General features: G+C 36.1%; 2 protein-coding genes across 2 annotated transcripts in view; one reads left to right on the top strand and one right to left on the bottom strand.

The window, feature by feature from the left end:
- Positions 1 to 166: 166 nt before the first annotated feature.
- calr3b (calreticulin 3b) lies at positions 167 to 3,891 on the bottom strand. The gene is made up of 9 exons (XM_051377455.1): positions 3,672 to 3,891; positions 3,122 to 3,223; positions 2,639 to 2,842; positions 2,455 to 2,549; positions 2,147 to 2,356; positions 1,800 to 1,913; positions 1,534 to 1,677; positions 1,352 to 1,444; positions 167 to 1,242 (listed from the first exon to the last, which is right to left on the bottom strand). The coding sequence occupies exons 1-9, from the start codon at positions 3,766 to 3,768 to the stop codon at positions 1,027 to 1,029; spliced, it is 1,275 nt and encodes a 424-aa protein (XP_051233415.1). The 5' UTR covers positions 3,769 to 3,891; the 3' UTR covers positions 167 to 1,026.
- Positions 3,892 to 4,541: 650 nt separating this feature from the next.
- LOC127379186 (dynein axonemal heavy chain 8-like) overlaps positions 4,542 to 17,171 on the top strand; it is a 36,730-nt gene continuing 24,100 nt past the window's right edge. The window contains exons 1-28 of the mRNA XM_051428517.1: positions 4,542 to 4,828; positions 6,809 to 6,909; positions 7,046 to 7,177; positions 7,731 to 7,815; positions 8,357 to 8,511; positions 8,884 to 9,073; positions 9,304 to 9,467; positions 9,774 to 9,950; positions 10,792 to 10,905; positions 11,525 to 11,632; positions 11,729 to 11,830; positions 11,947 to 12,093; positions 12,179 to 12,376; positions 12,505 to 12,581; positions 12,707 to 12,806; positions 12,930 to 13,049; positions 13,132 to 13,267; positions 13,384 to 13,571; positions 13,649 to 13,729; positions 13,915 to 14,031; positions 14,348 to 14,467; positions 14,850 to 14,988; positions 15,138 to 15,244; positions 15,333 to 15,439; positions 15,515 to 15,608; positions 15,752 to 15,875; positions 16,275 to 16,447; positions 16,911 to 17,037. Coding sequence (XP_051284477.1) covers positions 6,865 to 6,909; positions 7,046 to 7,177; positions 7,731 to 7,815; positions 8,357 to 8,511; positions 8,884 to 9,073; positions 9,304 to 9,467; positions 9,774 to 9,950; positions 10,792 to 10,905; positions 11,525 to 11,632; positions 11,729 to 11,830; positions 11,947 to 12,093; positions 12,179 to 12,376; positions 12,505 to 12,581; positions 12,707 to 12,806; positions 12,930 to 13,049; positions 13,132 to 13,267; positions 13,384 to 13,571; positions 13,649 to 13,729; positions 13,915 to 14,031; positions 14,348 to 14,467; positions 14,850 to 14,988; positions 15,138 to 15,244; positions 15,333 to 15,439; positions 15,515 to 15,608; positions 15,752 to 15,875; positions 16,275 to 16,447; positions 16,911 to 17,037 — 3,427 coding nt within the window. The 5' untranslated portion in view covers positions 4,542 to 4,828; positions 6,809 to 6,864. The remainder of the gene's footprint in view (positions 4,829 to 6,808; positions 6,910 to 7,045; positions 7,178 to 7,730; positions 7,816 to 8,356; positions 8,512 to 8,883; positions 9,074 to 9,303; positions 9,468 to 9,773; positions 9,951 to 10,791; positions 10,906 to 11,524; positions 11,633 to 11,728; positions 11,831 to 11,946; positions 12,094 to 12,178; positions 12,377 to 12,504; positions 12,582 to 12,706; positions 12,807 to 12,929; positions 13,050 to 13,131; positions 13,268 to 13,383; positions 13,572 to 13,648; positions 13,730 to 13,914; positions 14,032 to 14,347; positions 14,468 to 14,849; positions 14,989 to 15,137; positions 15,245 to 15,332; positions 15,440 to 15,514; positions 15,609 to 15,751; positions 15,876 to 16,274; positions 16,448 to 16,910; positions 17,038 to 17,171) is intronic.

Genomic DNA, 17,171 nt, shown 5'->3' with positions numbered 1-17,171 from the left:
ACAGTTTGAGGAAGTTGTTTGTTTCTTCCCACTGGGACAAATATAGATTTAAACTGCTTCCATTCTGCCCACTAGTGGAAAACACTGAAGTTAAAATGTGGGTGTTAAGGCAGATAACTTACATTTGAGCTACATAACAAAAACAGTACAAAATATGACCAAGCAACAAGGTTATAATCTTTTAATAAAAACTTTGGTATCAATAACATTCTGTCCAATAAAAATAAGTGTATGACCCTTAGTGATGTCATGGGTCACACCAGGGGCTCACCATCTGTTTCTCCAGACTTTCAAGATATTATGCAGGTCCCATCACATTACCATGAAGACATGTGGACTTCATGTCATTTCATTGCAGAGAAAAACAATTTCATTGTGCATTTTGATGAAGATTCAATCCTGTCACAACACTTCATTCAATTATGCCTTAAAGAGTGTGGAAAAGGAAAATAAGAAGTCAGTGCCACAGACATAACCAAAATAATTTACATTACAGTTTCATCTGTCTGTATGTTGTGATTTGTCTTACAGTTTATGCATTGTATGTTCACTTATGTGCTTTTTATGTTTCAGCAGGCAGAAAATTTCCTTTCGAGACCATGAGGAAATCGGAAATGACTAATCCTTATTTTCTGCAAATCTCAATGTGAATTTTTTTTACCAGAGCTTCTGGTAAACTGTCCAACCTGTGCAAGGAAATCTGCAAATAAAGAAGATGTGTAGATCGAGAAAAATCAAGAAAACTGATGTCAGTGCCTCCTTATTCTCTGTTATTACAAAATGAGGAATGCACTTTGTACATGGAAAGAATCAACCCAGCAGGTCTGGGGCAACAGGGCAATATCATGACCAAAATGAAAGAGAAACTAAGTCCATTAACATCAACTTGCCACCCTACACTACTTTTGCCCCCAAAGTTGGGATGTGTCCAGGTCTCAGGGAAAGGATGCACAGCAGCCACAATACCCCTGGGAAATAAAGGACAGAGTTTCTAAAGGAGGGACAGACAAAATCTCTGGCACCTCCTCAAAGCTCATCTTTGTGCATTGCTTCCTCGTCAACCATTTTTGAAAGTGCCTCCTCCATGTCTTCCTTCGTGTCTTCCTCCTCATCCACGTCTTCGTCTCCATCATCATCGACATCATCGTCTTCATCAGCTTCGGTGTCTTGTTCCTTGTTCTTCTCCTCCTCTTCTTTTCGTTTCAGGTCATCTTGCTCCTGTTTCATTTTCTTTTCTGGTTCCTGTGGTGAAAGTTTAGATAATTAATATAAATCTATTCATATTTCATTGGCAACAGTTTCATGTGTTGTACAAATGACCAAATATGGCTTGTACAGAACGCCAGCATACCTTTGTCACACCCCATGTCTCATTTCCAATGTCTTCTGCTTCCTTCACGTCGTCTGCGATCAAGAAGTTGTCAAAGATGGTACCAGATTTCACCTGAGATAAACAGTGACAAACGTTACACTGTATTCAAGCAACACTATGGCAAAAAAACATTATTATTCAAAGATGATATTCTCGCTCACCTGCCAAAGATCAAGACCTAAAATACCAATGTTGTCAAACTTGTAGATGTTTGAATCAGGGCTGTATTCAGGATTGTCAATCTCAGGATGCACCCAGGCTCCTTTGTAGTTGGGGTTGTCGATCTGTTTGGGTTTCCATTCTCCCTGCAATACAGAAAGTATTATTCAGGCTGCAAATGCATTAGCAGTCAATGTTAAGCATTTCTCACGCAGAGGAGATCACACAAAGCATAAGCTTTGGCCACGACTATTGAACTTTAGCCTACCTTGTACTCTGGGTTGGGGATCATGGGTGGCTCCCACTCTCCATCCATATCTTCATCCCAGTCTTCAGGCTTTTTGGCATCAGGGTCTGGAATGTTTTCAGGTTTGTCCCACTCCTAAAAAAGAACAAACAATGCAAAGATTGAAGTTTAGTTAACAGAATTGTGAATGTAAATTTAGCTCTTTAAAGCCCAGGACTGCTGTGGAAATCTGGGAGAGAAATGAATGGAAAAACATTCCTCCTTTTGTCTGCATTTCCCATGGTCACAACAACACTTTTAGTCAGTGCATTTATGCTGAATGAGGTTGAGTCATTTTATTACTTGATTATATTAGTAAACATATTCACCTCAGGCTTGGTGTCGTCAGCATCATCAATCTTGGCGCGGTCGTCCCAGTCTTCGGGCTTCTTGGCTTCAGGGTCCTTAATTTTCTTAGGAGGCAGAAAGTCCCAGTCATCCTCAAGACTGCCAGATTCTACCTTCTCATTATCAATCTTCACCTCATAGGTCTGATCTGGATTCAGGATCAGTGTGTACAAATGGGTCAGCTCATCATCCTAGAAGAAAACAGATGTGTTTGGATTAAGCCACTGGTGCAGAGGTAGTGCATGTTTGTATATTTATATTTTTAAATATTTTAAAATGTCATAATTACCTTGCACTTAATCTCTTTCTTGATGAGGTGATTCTTGCCCTTGTAATTGAAGATCACGTGGACTTTCTTGGTGCTGTAGCCACAGATATCAGGGCCTGGGTGAAATGAATTTAATTACTACATGTTCCAAAGCCTGTTGCTGTAATCGTTATAACTGTCCATTACCATGAGCATCATCACTTACCGAACATGATGTAGTATGAGGATTCTCCATGCATCTCAGTCTGATCCATGTCAGCAGGGAAGACCTTCACGTAGCCACCACCACAGTCAATCTTTTGCTCATGCTTGACTGTAAACTGAATGACCAAAGGCTTGCCCTCGTTGCTGAAAGGCTCAAAACGGGCCGAGGAAGCGTAGAAACGAGCATCCTGGCTCGTTTGCAGACCTGAAAAAAAGTGAAGAAACATGCGTTGAGCAAGACAAACACTAAACTGAATAGGTTCTCCTTGGCTAACCGTGTGGGAACTATAAGTTAGACTAGATAAAATAGATTCAGAGCAAAGACAACGTGGAAACAGAGAACGCAGTAATTTATTCTATTTTATTTACTGTTCTCAAATGATCCATTGATCATTCCTAACTTTAAAATATTAATTAATTCTTTTAGCCATGAAACGAACATAGCATGATCAACACACACGATGATTTATCACTTAAAGTTTACCTTTGTCTTTCTCAGCATCTCCATAGAAACTGCCAGCCGTCAGCTTCCACTCTCCATAGTCAGATTTGTGTTTGGAGTTCACCCAGCGACTTCTCCACTCATCTGAACAGGGGTAAAAAAAATAAAATAAAAAAAAAAGATGTTTAACACTTGGTACACTTCCAACACACCCAACCGTCCATTCATTGAAGTTAACATTAGTCTTTGAAACAGTCCAAACGACGTTATTGGTTTGGTTTACTAACACATTTCTAGTGTAACTTGTGTGTCAGTGCTATGTGGGTACTACCGTTTGCTAGCTTTGGGCCCTTGCTAAAGATAGCTAACTAACAACCCATTTAAAGTTACAAAACTGAGGAAGTATTTTCGACTGAATTGCCAATTTAAAAAAAAACAAAACATGTCTAATGAAGATAACAGGCTATCAAGAGAAACTCAAGACGATAACTGTGACCAAATAATGGCTAACAGTCAAGCTAACGTGCAATGAATTAACCTCCTGCAGCAGCTAATGTTAGAAATCTTTAGCGTTAGGCCAAACTTAACTTACCACCGTCCACAAACTCCTCCCGAAAGTAAACAGTTGCATTTACGCAGCACACTGCTAGTAGGACCGCAACTGCACCCAAAACTGGCATTTTCCCCATCTCAACTCTACTGTTTCACTGCTGGCAACGTCGTGGCTGGGTCGTGAATACCTTGTGGAGAAGGAAGCGAATATTTTAGAGTCGCTCCAGCGAACAGATGTCTGCCTGCCATTGGACAACAAGACGGTGTGTCTGGACCAATAATAGTAGACCACGAAACATATGTCGCCTCCAGAGACTGATCCAGGATCGGTCGTTGTTTTAATCTTTTAGACGTTGTCGCTATGGTGACGGTCCAGTAGAGGGCGCCAAATGCTACGTCGTACAGTCGCCGGAAGCGGAAGTGGAGAGCTCGAACAAATAACAATAATAACTGATAGTAATCATAATTTATATTATTACAGTATCTTTAAGTAAACAAGCGACAACGATTAAAGATGAGTTATTTTTTATTCTAATCTCAGTTTCCACTGGTTGTTCTTAAATCGTGGCATTATGAGTTTCATTTTGCAGCAATAATTTCACATTTCTACCAGTAAATAGGGTTTTTTAAATTCAGTCAGGATATATTTTTGTTATACCTGAGAATTATTTCTCTCTTAAATATTTATATTTTGAGCCTGAGGGGAGGAAGTGTAGCTCTGCCTCTACCTGTCCTGTTTAACATTGGGTGGCGCTGTGAGTCTATTTGAGGTTTAGACTACGTGTCCAAATAATAATAATAATAATAATAATAATAATAATAATAATAATAATACAAAATGCTTTTGAACGTGCCTACGTTGGCTGTAGTTTTGTTTTATGTTTGTTATAATTTAAGAAATAAATTTAGATTAAAATTAAAAAATTAAAACTTTTCTTTAAGGCCGTAAGCAACCTGTTGAACGTTAGCGATGACATCATTACATCATTACATCATCTCTGGCACCAACAGCCAGAGCGCGTGGCATCACTGAGCAGTCAACGGTAACGGTTGAGAGGGCCGATAACGGCTGGATTTCATCGTCAGCGGTCACAAAGAAAGAAACACCGACAAAGTCTAACGTTAAAAGAAAACCCGAGAACAAAACGATACAAAATGTGGCCAGGAGGCATTTCCAGTTTTATCGGCTGAGTTTTGGTAAGTTTTGGTAAGGGCAGAAAATATAATGTCAGATATTATCCAACTAATAGCAAAATGTCTGAGAGTTTGCTAACGGTTATCACAATATTCTTCATCAACCACCGCTAAACTTGTAACTGGAAGCAATTTTATACCTATTACACTAAAGTATGTTAACTGACTTTTATTTTACATTATTTTTACACAAGCGTGAAGGGTTTTTTTTATTTTTTTTTTATAATACCGATGGGCCTTTTCAACGGCATTATCGTAATACATAACGTCAAGTTTAACGGTTGGTGAACGTTAGCCAGCCCATAAACGTTGACGTTACCTCAACTGCTGCTACTGGTAGACATGACAATGGTTCCCAACGTTTCTACTTAAATTACCCTTTTTTGTCACTGATAACCGCTGATAATGTCCGACCAGGTGTCCAATTAATGGACAACTTTCAGGCCAGAACCGTCCGACACGCAGCGGTTGCCTCTGCGAAGTCCCTTAATTAATTCCCAATTATGGACACATCGAAGGGTATTGTCCCGCTTATACCATGGTCACTTGCCAAAGAAAAAAAACATTTTGATAATTATTTTATATTGTCACGCATTTTGTAATTAATATCTAAAAAAAAAATAAAAAATGTAAGAGCCCATCTCTTCGTTTCCATGGTAACACCTGAGGTCCTTCCTAATATCTGGAATAATCATTACCATCACATATCCAATGCAATGGAAACGTTGTTCACCAAGTTACTCCAGTAAAAAGGACAGACCATAGATACGACTTGGCAACGGGAGATGTTTCTAGGTCCCTCCTCATTGAGTGCTTTGGCTCAGCTGATTTGACAGTATATTTAGCAACAAGACAAGCAAGCCAACCAGCCATGTCATTGTCCCCAAATCACTATAAAGATTTTAACGAACTATAAGGCATGTGCACTGAAGTAATGAGCTGAAGTGGACGGGATGTGGGAGAATCGCTCATACAAACTAACGTTAAGTAAGTTCGCAGGGGTAGTGTGTTACAGTCGCCATCCTGTGGTGTTCAAAGGATAAGCCACTGGAGAATTACACAGTGTAGCCATATGTATTTATGAGATATTGAGCCATTCAGTTTATCTCAGCATATTATTTTAGGATGGTAAACAGACAGTTTCACTGGAACTACTTAGTGGGAATCATAGATCAGGATTTAATGGACACCCAGAAGCCAATCAGAATCGAGTATTAACCCAGACCATGGTGTAAATGACAATAGCATTACAGAAAAACTGATGAACTATACAATTAACCTAACCCAAAAAAGTTAAAGTAAAACGAAAAAACTTTAGGAACTTTTTATACAATTATCTGTCTGTATTATGTATTTTATCATTTGACATTAGTATTTCTAACATACATATGTACTAAATAGGGTTATTTTTTGACACATTCAGTGTTTCTTCTCATTGCTCTAATATGTATTTGTAATTTATGAGGCTGTTCAGGAAAGAATGGAGGCTCTGTGAAGCTTGTGTGCAGGTCTTCAAAGTTTAGATCTTAAATGATACTCTAAGCTTTAAAATAACAATTTAATTTAGTTTTCTTCACATTACATATGTAGATAGGCCTACTGTGTATATTTTTCAAGTTTTCTTACACCCCTTATATTTAAGAAGGCCTTGCAACCCCCTGTGAATCTTTGGCGACCCTGAGGTTCGGTACCACTGATTTGGGTCCCACCCCACACATCTAAAGTTATATATGTATATAGTAGTCAATGTTACTATATGGTTATACTTTATTTCCATTGTGAATGTCAGCTTGATTAAAAACTGCCACATTTTAATGATAAAACACTAATTCATCAGCTTACTGATATTACCACCTCTCTGGGGCTACATCATAGAAGTCACTGTGTGTATTTTGCTATATCTACTAAACTACAGGAAAAAAGTACACAAGGTTCCAATAATTGTGACTGTTTTATTATTATTTTTTTCTATTTAATTAAGAGAATAATCAAAAGAAAAGAGTTTTAAAACCACAAAGGGTGGTTTGCCTGAGCTCTTCATGATGGATGCCCATGATCCAAAGGCAAAGAAGCATGAATGTCAGGTAAATGGATTTAACACCTTTACACGAAGGCTTGCAGAATACAAGTAAAAAAGTCAATTTTATTTGTGTAACTATGGTACAGCGTTTTTATGTGTGTAGTGTATTTACTACAATTTACAACCTTTGTCTTCCTCAGGCCAAATACAAGCAGGCAAGAGAAGAGCGAAAGAAGCTCCTCACCCCTGCACACAAGTACATGACTGACATCCTGGCTGACAAACTGTCACTGGAGCCAACAGCAGTCGAAGAATTTATTTTAGATTCATCTGTGAGTTTTTACTGTCAATGGTTTTTCCCTTTTCATTTGACAGTCAATGCACAGAATATTCTATAAGAGAGGTATATAATTATTCCAGTGGTTTTGGACGGTTTGGTCTTCCAATGTGGCCACAATTTCTTTTGTTTTTTTCAGAGACCTGGAACAAAAGAAATTCGATAACCAAGACTTGGTATTGACATAAAGAAATCCTTTTTGCATTTGCCAAAATATGTGGCAGTTGTACCTTCTCATTTTACTTACCAGATATCATTACACACATGCTTCCAACAGTCCCAAAAAGAATTGAAAGTTTGTTGGAATAAAAAAAAAGGCACTACGTAGATTTTTATTTGCCAGAGTTCACATTTAGGTTTCACTCTGTCAGGGCTTATTTGATGGCAAAGGTTTATTATGATGTTTCTAAAAATGTTGTTGCAAGTTTTCATAAATGTTTTTTTTAAGATGACAGGAAAATTATGTTTTTGGTCTTTCATTCTTCTGTTACCATGTCATTAGTGTCAAATTTTTTTATAATTTCTGTCCTCATTTTCATGCTGCATAGTTGGCCGCTTTTGATGATTTCTTCGCCAAAGGAGGTTGTAAATCCATTTCCTTTGTGTATCAAGAGTCAGAAGTCCCAGGAATAGGTAGGCATATATCTAGAAAGACTTATATTTTCAGCATTCCTCATTTATCTGTCATTATTCTGTCCCTATTCTAGTATTAGATGCTGTCTAATATTGGTTTAAAATGGGATCTTGGTCTGGGATTACACTATATAATTTTGATAAAACTGAAATATCAGACATCTTAAAGAAAAATCTAAATATCACAGAAACCTGAATAATTGTTCCATTGATTTTCTTGACTTGATGTCTATAATGGAGAATTAAAAAAGCCAAGTTGGAATCATTTTTAACTAACAAAAATGATAGCACCATGTTATATACAACACAGACAGTTGTATTCTTAAGAGTAAACCCAAGGGTCTGGCATTCTAGTTACTGTACAGGACTGATAGGATGGATAGATGAAAGTACTCTACTTTGTCTTCTAAACTTAATAGAATGTATTTTTCATACTGGTAAGTGTTCAAACTTAAGTACGCAGAGTCAATATCAGCAGTGAATAATTGAATAAATGTCAATTACACTTTTTCATCATCAAAATTTGATGATTTAATTTCAGAGTGTGGACGCTCATACACAGGGACTGCCAAAGGAGAAAAAATATTGAGGCTGCTGTTAGCCAATTTGTCTCATGCCACATGCCCTACAAGTGTTTGCTACTCTTTCTCGCGGACAAGTGTAGACATTCCTGTGAATTCAGAAAACATCCACGAGGTAAGACTGTCATGTATGTGAAACGTGGGGTTTCTGTAATTGTAATTCTTTTACTGTTTTGTGTGATATGTGTTTTTTCCCCTAGAATTATTGTATTTTAAGTTTAATGCTGTGATCATTACATAATAAGCCATATTTGTACCTCTTCTTTGTAAGATTAACACATCATAATTAATCATTGTATGCTAAATTGCAATATGTAAGAATAAAAGCATTTCATTTTCCAGTAGTTTGTCCTGTAGATATGGATCTGTACAAAAAAATACAGAGACTGATATATCATTAATTGACTAACTAGCACTAAGTTAGTTTTAACTATTTTTCCCTTTGAATTTGATGAAGCTATCGATGCTCTTGTCTTGATGATTGTAGGAGATCTTCCTTTCAATGGTTAATACCAGAGATGGTTTCCTGAAAGGAACAAAGAATGCTGCCAACTTTGTTATGCTACCTGCTCTTGATGTAGCACAAAACGGGGGTGTCTTAGATAAGTGTAGACATGGTGGAAAATTTAAAAAGAACTTCAAGTACGCCACGAACCGTTGTCTTAACTCCTTAGACAGTAAGTCATTTTTAAGGTTGTCAGTTGCATAATTATCAAGCACTTCAAGTTTTGACATTTATAGGGAATTATAACTGTAACATGTCTTCACCATTTTGTTTGACAAATTAAACAAGTATTTCTCTAAAATAATTTGTTGCATTATCTGTTAATTATATTCTTTTAACCAAATGATTGCCTGTAAGTAGTTTTGATAATCTGGTACTTTGTCTTCCTTGTTTGTACTCCAGACCTCCAGATGAGCAATGAGAATATTGTTCATATGAATACAGTGACAGATATTGACCTCTCTAAATTGGCCTGCCTTGAAGACATGAAAGTTGCGGCTGCCAACTTTGAAATGGTGCAGAGTCTGGAAGAAATTCTGATGCAATGGTATAAGCAAATAGAACAGGTTGGTAAAATCAAGATTTTATATTCATATAACAGGCGATCGTGTGAACAGAAAAGATTTTATCAAAGAAGAAACACTCAAACAATACAGTGTCATTAAGATACAGTCAAAACATATATTGTTGATCCAAATAAAAATGGAAACTGTAGATAGCATTGGAATTAAAACCTTTTCTCATGACAAATGAATCCCATATTTTGACATTTTAGGGCACATTTCCTAAATGATTCTTGTTGTAGATTATTGGATTGAATTGCTGCCCTGTAGAAGGTACTTGTAACTTTTTTCTGTATCCATAATCTTCAGGTCCTGATAGAAAGTGATCAGTTGAGAAAAGGGGATGATTCTGCAGGGCCACTGAGTGAGTTAGAACACTGGAAAAAAATGTCTTCAAGGTTCAACTCCATCATCAATCACATCAAAGGCCCAGAGTGTAAGGCAGTGGTAATGGTGCTCCATATCAGCCATTCCAAGATTATGAAGGTATTGATTATTGAGTATTAAACTTCAACAAAGTAATATATAGGGAAGTTATAATGCAGCACTTTACCAGGATTTTGTGGGTTTGACCAGGGTTAGATTTGTGTATAGTCACAATATGTCTAATTCATTATGTATAAAACAAAGCAAGACAAATGTATGTGCAAACTATGTGATAGAAAATTTAATTATTGCCTGAGATTAATTAGTGAATTAGGGATGTCCCGATCAAGTTTTTTTAGCCCCGCTCCAATACTGAGTCCTGATCCTATACTTTTTTTTTTACATAATAAAATTGCACATTGCACACTTCAAGTACATTAGCTATTAAAATAAATCAAATGTATATGCTTGACAATTAAATAGCTATGCATTGCATTAAGAAACAAAATGTTATTACTATTTATTTCCCTTGTCTGTAAATCTTTTGCACAGATTGCATTCATTAATTACTCTTACTGACTTTTTGTTCATCAGCGCCAATACCAATCTTTGAGATTGGATCGTGACATCCCTATAAAGAATGTTTGTGCAAATTAATTAGGATTCATATGTAGTCATGCAGTTTTGAGTTTTAACGTTATTTTCACATGATATTCTGAATGTATGATTCTAGTTATTTTTTGTCCATCAGCAGAAGACTAATCCAGATCATTATTGATTCTTGATAATTTTTTTTATCAAGCTAAGACATGACACATTTAGTTTTTGAATATTTTTGAGTATTCTATAATCTAAAAACATCATTTTGGACTTTTGTACAGTAACCTTTGAATAAAAAAAAAAATTACATGTTAGTTTTTAAGAATCACAATGGACTCTTTCCAACTATGTACCTTTGCAGTTGTGGCGGGAGCTGGATGCCAGGATAACTGACCGTGCCAATGAGGCAAAAGACAATGTAAAATTCCTTAACACACTGGAGAATGTCTGTCAACCTCTTTACAACAGTGGCCCGGTATGTATCCATCATTTGATGTGATGAATGCCTAGTAATGTCTAAGGAAAGGTTGTATTTGTTAGTAATTAATGAAAATTTGTATTTTACACATATAGTAAGATGTAGGAACATAATTCAAGTACATTGTGTGTGTAAAAATAGCAGATTAAAAGAAGTGTTAAGGACAATGTTTGTCATTTTGTAGTGATGTTTACATTCTACATTAAGGATTAATTACACCCTATGTAGTAGTAGTAGTAGTAGTAGTAGTAGTGAATAATTACATAAAGCAACATAAAATGTATTGAGATCTCCAACCAACAACTATCATCATACATTTTGCATGACATCAGTCCAAATTATGTTTCTCAATACACCCAAAAACACACTGAATACTGTAGATGTACAATAGTGAATGAGTGAACAATGTCAGATGAAGCCTGTTATTTTAGCAGATTTAGGTTAAACCTCAGAGTGAGTAGCAATTAAAGATAGCAACTATATTTAGATTAAAGATATGAAGGCGAGTTTGTTCCATTTTTGAAAATGTATGTTCAGTATAAGGTTAATAAAATACAATTTCCGCGATGACAGAATATTGTAGACAATATTGATATAAATGGATGTGTGATTTCAGGTCATTATGATGGAAAGCGTGCAAAACGTCATCAATGCCATTCAAATGATTTACACTGTTTCATTGTACTACAATACAAATGAAAAGATATCTGAACTGTTCATCAAAGTAAGTATATAAGTAAGTATAAGTAAGTTGTATTTAGAAAAATCTAAGGATTTACTTTGTGAAACTTTGAAATTTCGTTCCTGAAAACATTTCCAGGTCACAAATCAGATGGTTACAGCATGCAGATCATATATTACTGACAATGGCACATGTCTTATATGGGACCAAGATGCTGAAGACATTATCAGGAAAATGGAGGTGATTATGACATCCACCTATAGGAATAACATCTGTGATATAATTGAAGAGGCTTTAATGTGGCCCATGTTGATATCAGCATGCAACTGTTTTCATTCATGTTTTGTCTTTGGTAGGACTGTATCTGTTTGTATCGAGAGTATCAGTCTTGCTTCCAGAAAACAAAGAAACAGACAATGGAAAGATCTGGAAAGAGGTCCTTTGAGGTTTCAGAGATGCAGATATTTTGCAAGTTTGAGAGCTTTTGCAACCAACTCGAAAAGGTGCAGGTCACCCTAACTTTTTAAATTTGAATCATATTCTTATCAAAAGGGCATGCCAAGTAACAATATGCATTTTCTTTTGTAGATCACACATATAATTACAGTGTTCAAGACGTTTGAATCTCTTGGAAAATCTAATATTGAGGGCATTGAAATTCTGGCCAGACAATTCCACACAGAATCCATGAATCTGAAAAGAAAGCAGTATGATATGTTGGCTCCACGGATAGCTGAATTCGAAACAGATTTTGCTAAGTTTAAGGTTCAAATCAGCCACATTGAGGTATGCATATAATTTCCTTATGTTTATAATCTGTAATGAACGTAGGTTCCATTGTCTCCCACTTATATATTGAGTATTGTTTCCAATGTTGCTGGTCATATTAAAAATGTGGCTCTTCTTATCTACAGAAACAGCTGCGGTCATTTATGAATTCATGCTTCTCAAACATCATCTCATCTCAGCAAGCTCTGTGCCTAATACAACGGCAAGTATAATATGGTATAGTAGTGTAGTCTAAAGATTGCACTTTACTGTAATTATTTAACAGTGGAGATTGGCATTATAATCAGAAAAGTCTAACAAATATCTCATAAATTCCTCTATTTTTAGTTTTCAGAAGCTGAACATTCCCTGTCTTGACACAGAAATTTCCAAACTCTTGGGTCTTATTCTTCAGCATTATGCCTCAGAAGTAGAGTTTGTGAAAAAGGTATCAATTTTTCATGCTTGAATAGATACTAAGAATGAAATATAAATGTATTGTATGTATGTATGTCAAATATGGAAGTTTTTGATTAAATTAACAGATCTACTCATGCCTTTTTCTTTGCAGGTCTATGACAAACAGCGAGATGATCCCCCATTAGCTAGAAACATGCCTCATGTGGCTGGAAGGATTGATTGGGCCAGGCACCTCTACAAAAAAATAGAGGAACCCATATCATACATAAAAGTAAGCCTAAATTTCTCCCACCAATACAACTGAAATCACTTTTGTCTAGAAGTATTTTAATGTTTAATGTATTTGTCCACAGAAGAACTCGAACATTCTGTGCAGCCCTGAGGGACAAGATGTGGTTAAAATGTACAATCAAACTGCAGCTGCGTTAGTACAGTTTGAGTTGGCTTACCACAGAGCATGGATGGATGAAGTGTCAAAACTAGATTATGGTTGGTTGGCTCTGACTTAATATATTGATGGCACACAATGTCCCTTGTTAGGTTGCATCGTGGAATTCTGTTAATATTCATTCAAAATACTTTCTCCCTATTCAACTTCATAACAGTCTTGAACATTACGCTGCTGGTTCGTCACCCAAAGACTGGGAAATTAGTTGTCAACTTTGATCCTAAAGTAACGGAGGTCATTCGGGAGGCTAAGTGTTTGTTGAAGATGAGTCTGGAGGTTCCAAAGCAGGCTTTGCATCTGGTCAAGTTGGAAATCAAACTAAATGCCTATCACCTCCGACTACAGGTTAATAAAAACTATTTTCCCACAAGTATGGGTTACCTTAATACAAAATGACTTCTCTGCCTTATTTGTTTTTATAGACAATTTTGGCAGATTATGAATCCACCTGTGAGCGTATACCTGCGGACTTCACCAGCTTGATGGCTTCAAAAATAAAAAATGTAAGCAGTTTGAAAATACAGTACATGTAAAAGTTGAAAATTGAACTGAATTGTAAAATATCAAAATGGTCCCATAAATGTAAATATAAATATTACAACTTATGACACGTTCCACACGTTTTTTTTTTTATCCGTCCTTCCTGAGTTGCTCATTTTTAGCTATTATGTTTTTGGTAAATTACAAGGTGGAGTCTGTGCTTCGCCATGGGTCAGTGCTGCTCACCTGGTCATCCTTCCTCCTAGACAAGTTCTTCCAAAATGTTGACACTGCTTTGTTTGAGCTCAAACATCTTGTAAAGAAGGTATGGTACTCAATGACAGCCCTTAGCAAAATGTTAGTTGTCTTTCCTTTTCAGATATGGATATAAAACCATTGCAATAAAATCAAATATAGTAATGTACAGTTAAAAATAGCACCAAAACTCATTAGTATGTTTAATTCCAGGTTGTTCAGAGGGATTATTAATAGCCTGTGATGAATGGTTGTGGATCAGCAATGTAAAAAATGTCTATTAACATTGTAACCACCAGTCAGCAAACCTCTGTCACCCTTTAGATATGCATAACAAGACTATTGTTCAAGGGCTATGTTTCTAGATGCCATGTTTCTTTTTTCAGGTCAAGGATATCTGTAAGATACACATTGAGGATGTCCTTAAAGACATCTCAGAGACTGTGCTGATTGAGCTTCCAGAAGACCATGCGTCCTCAGTTCAGCACTTGATTGAACGTAATGAGGTGTGGACTAATTATATGTCACTTTTGTTGATCACCATCTTATTTTAATCTTCCAAATTAAAACAAAGTGGGGTTTTTTTTCACTTATTATTTTATTATTTATTTTCACACTTTCATTCATAAGGTAGCCAGAAACATGACTCCAAATGAATTACAATGTTGCTCCATTACTGGTGGTTGTGAATAGTCAGCTGTTCGCCAATTAGTTTGCCATATTAACTTAAAAGGTGCAGATATGTAAATGTTGTGTTCACAACTTGTTTTCACTGCCCCCAAGTGGAAAAAAATAAGTCATTGCAGGTTTTGGTTTTTAATTTGCTCTTTCAAAGAAGTGATGAATTAAATCTAATTCACTAACCCACGCATATATATATTTTTTTAGGATCAGTGTAAGGAGCGGGCAGAGACATTGGACTACAAATGTAGTTGTGTTAAAGAAGCAGTAAAGGAGCTCGGTAATGTGTTCAGAGCCATTTATGAGTCAGAAGGCACCAGGAAGACTGTAGAGGAACCTGTTCCAGGTGCTCCTAAGTTTTAAATATTGTATACAAGTGGAAATAATATAGAAGTATTTAGACTAAAGTAAATGACAGTTGTACAGCATCCAACATTTAAATATTTTATATGTATGCAAGTGTATCTGTTTTAATTCACCCTGTGAACATTTTAGGGCGAAGGACTGTGACATTCTCACAGGAGAGTCAGAAAACCCCCAATGAGGATGAGGGAATGAATTTAGGAGGTCCAGATAGAGATAAAGCAATCCAGTTTGAAAGGGTATGTTTTCTTACCAAAAGCAAAACATTTATCTTACACAATATACCTACCAATGGTTTAATGCTTCAAATAAAAATATTAATTTCAGGAGTTTAAGAAGCTTTATGAATACTTCAGTGCAAGGGTATTAGATGCACTGGTCAAATCAACCAAGTTATCCCTGGAGACCCTAAAAAGGAGAATTTGTGGCACTCAGTAAGTATGTCTGTGTTTGTCAGTATGTTCGGGTTTTTTTAAAGGCCAATATCTAAGAGGAATGATCTTTTACAGATCGACATCAATAAGACATCACCAGAAGAGAAAGTCTGAGTCTAAGAAGGTCTCACTTATGAAATCTGAAGTCCAGCTGGTTAAATCCAACGTGGTGAGTGTCTTTTATTAACTGGCAACTGACTCCATTTCACCCTAATTACCTTTGTAAGGGAGAAGGGTAATATTGAATTCCTTTCCAGTCTTGTTAAACAGACATTTTTTTCCCTCTCTCTCTCTGATATTTGTTGTCATCAGGTGATGATTCCCACTGTAGATGAGAATCAACAGGCCATAAATCACCTAATAGACTTGGTGTTGGAAGCTAGCAAGAGGGTAGCATGGCAGCGGGAGTACTGTCACAATCCCACAAAAAACAAAGGTAGGTCACTGTCAGCACACACGGATGAAGAAAAGCCTGAAAATGCAGACAGAAAGTTGACAGAATGATGATTATGTCCTAAGATGTCATGAAAATATGGGCACCTCTTCTTAATATGAAACCAAATTATAATGTTAGTTTAAGTTGATGAAGTTATTAATTTGTAGATTTCTTTGTTTTAAGAAATTCAAAAAGAGAATAGATTAATTGTATTATTTAATCCTATTAAATCTGACAGTCCAGTGTATAATAAAATCTTATAAAAAGTCTTGTGACATGGTCAGTATCAATCAAAGTTGCGTACAGCCCTTAAAAAAATAACTTTTTCATTTAATGTGTGAAGTTTGTCAAGAACAATCTTCGGTCATTTGTGTTTGCCTGTTTGTGATGATTTCATAGGTGGAGAAAAAGAAAATTTTCATCACAGAGTTGTTGAACACAAGGACGTGAAAAAGGTTGTGGTCATTCTAAAATCAGCAGTCAGCTCCCAGAGAGATGAAGCAGCTGATGTCCTGAAGCAGTTCAGTCCTTTTAGAGGGATCTGGGCTGAGGACAGGAACCTCAAAGTCAAGGCTAGTTTTCCTCTAACGTTGATTTTTTTTACCAGAAATATAAATTTTCCTATAATATTAACTAGTGCTGTCAGTTAAACCCGTTATAAACAGCATTACTTTGCACTACAATTAGACCAATTATTTATAAATTTTTTATATTGCATTTTATATTGCTTTTTTTGATATGTCTGTGTGTTGTTACTGTGTGTAATGCTGCTGCTACACTGCAATTTCCCAGCTTGAGCTCAATAAAGTATATCTATCTATCTATCTAACACAAACCCACTTTTCCATGTTGATAAGAGCATTAAAATGAAAAGAAATAATGAGACAAAAAGAAATCAAGGGACATTTAGAATAGATAAAAATGTGCGATTAATTACGAGTTAATTATGACATTAATGCGATTAATGGTGATTAAATATTTTAATCGTTTGACAGCACTAATATTAACATTATTATTATTATTATCTTTTAAAAGGAATTCATGGACAGCAATCCATCCTTGATCCAGATCAAATCTGAACTCCAGCACTATGACTCAGCCGAAGAAGAAATTAATGATATCAAACCCATCATTGTTTTGGGGTTTACTGAATTGTCAACAGGTGAGGGAGCTGTAATATGTTCTAGACAACAACCACATCATCATAAATGTCATCAGATGTACACTCAGGAAACCTTCACCTATCACTTTTGGGTTGTGTCTGGTTCGAGAACTGTGTGTGTTTGAGTGGAGGAG

The sequence above is a fragment of the Dicentrarchus labrax genome, unplaced genomic scaffold (genome assembly GCF_905237075.1).
Source record: "Dicentrarchus labrax unplaced genomic scaffold, dlabrax2021, whole genome shotgun sequence".
NCBI lineage: Eukaryota > Metazoa > Chordata > Actinopteri > Moronidae > Dicentrarchus > Dicentrarchus labrax.
The sequence above is the reverse complement of the archived record's forward strand: the minus strand, read 5'-3'. Positions and strand labels throughout refer to the sequence as shown.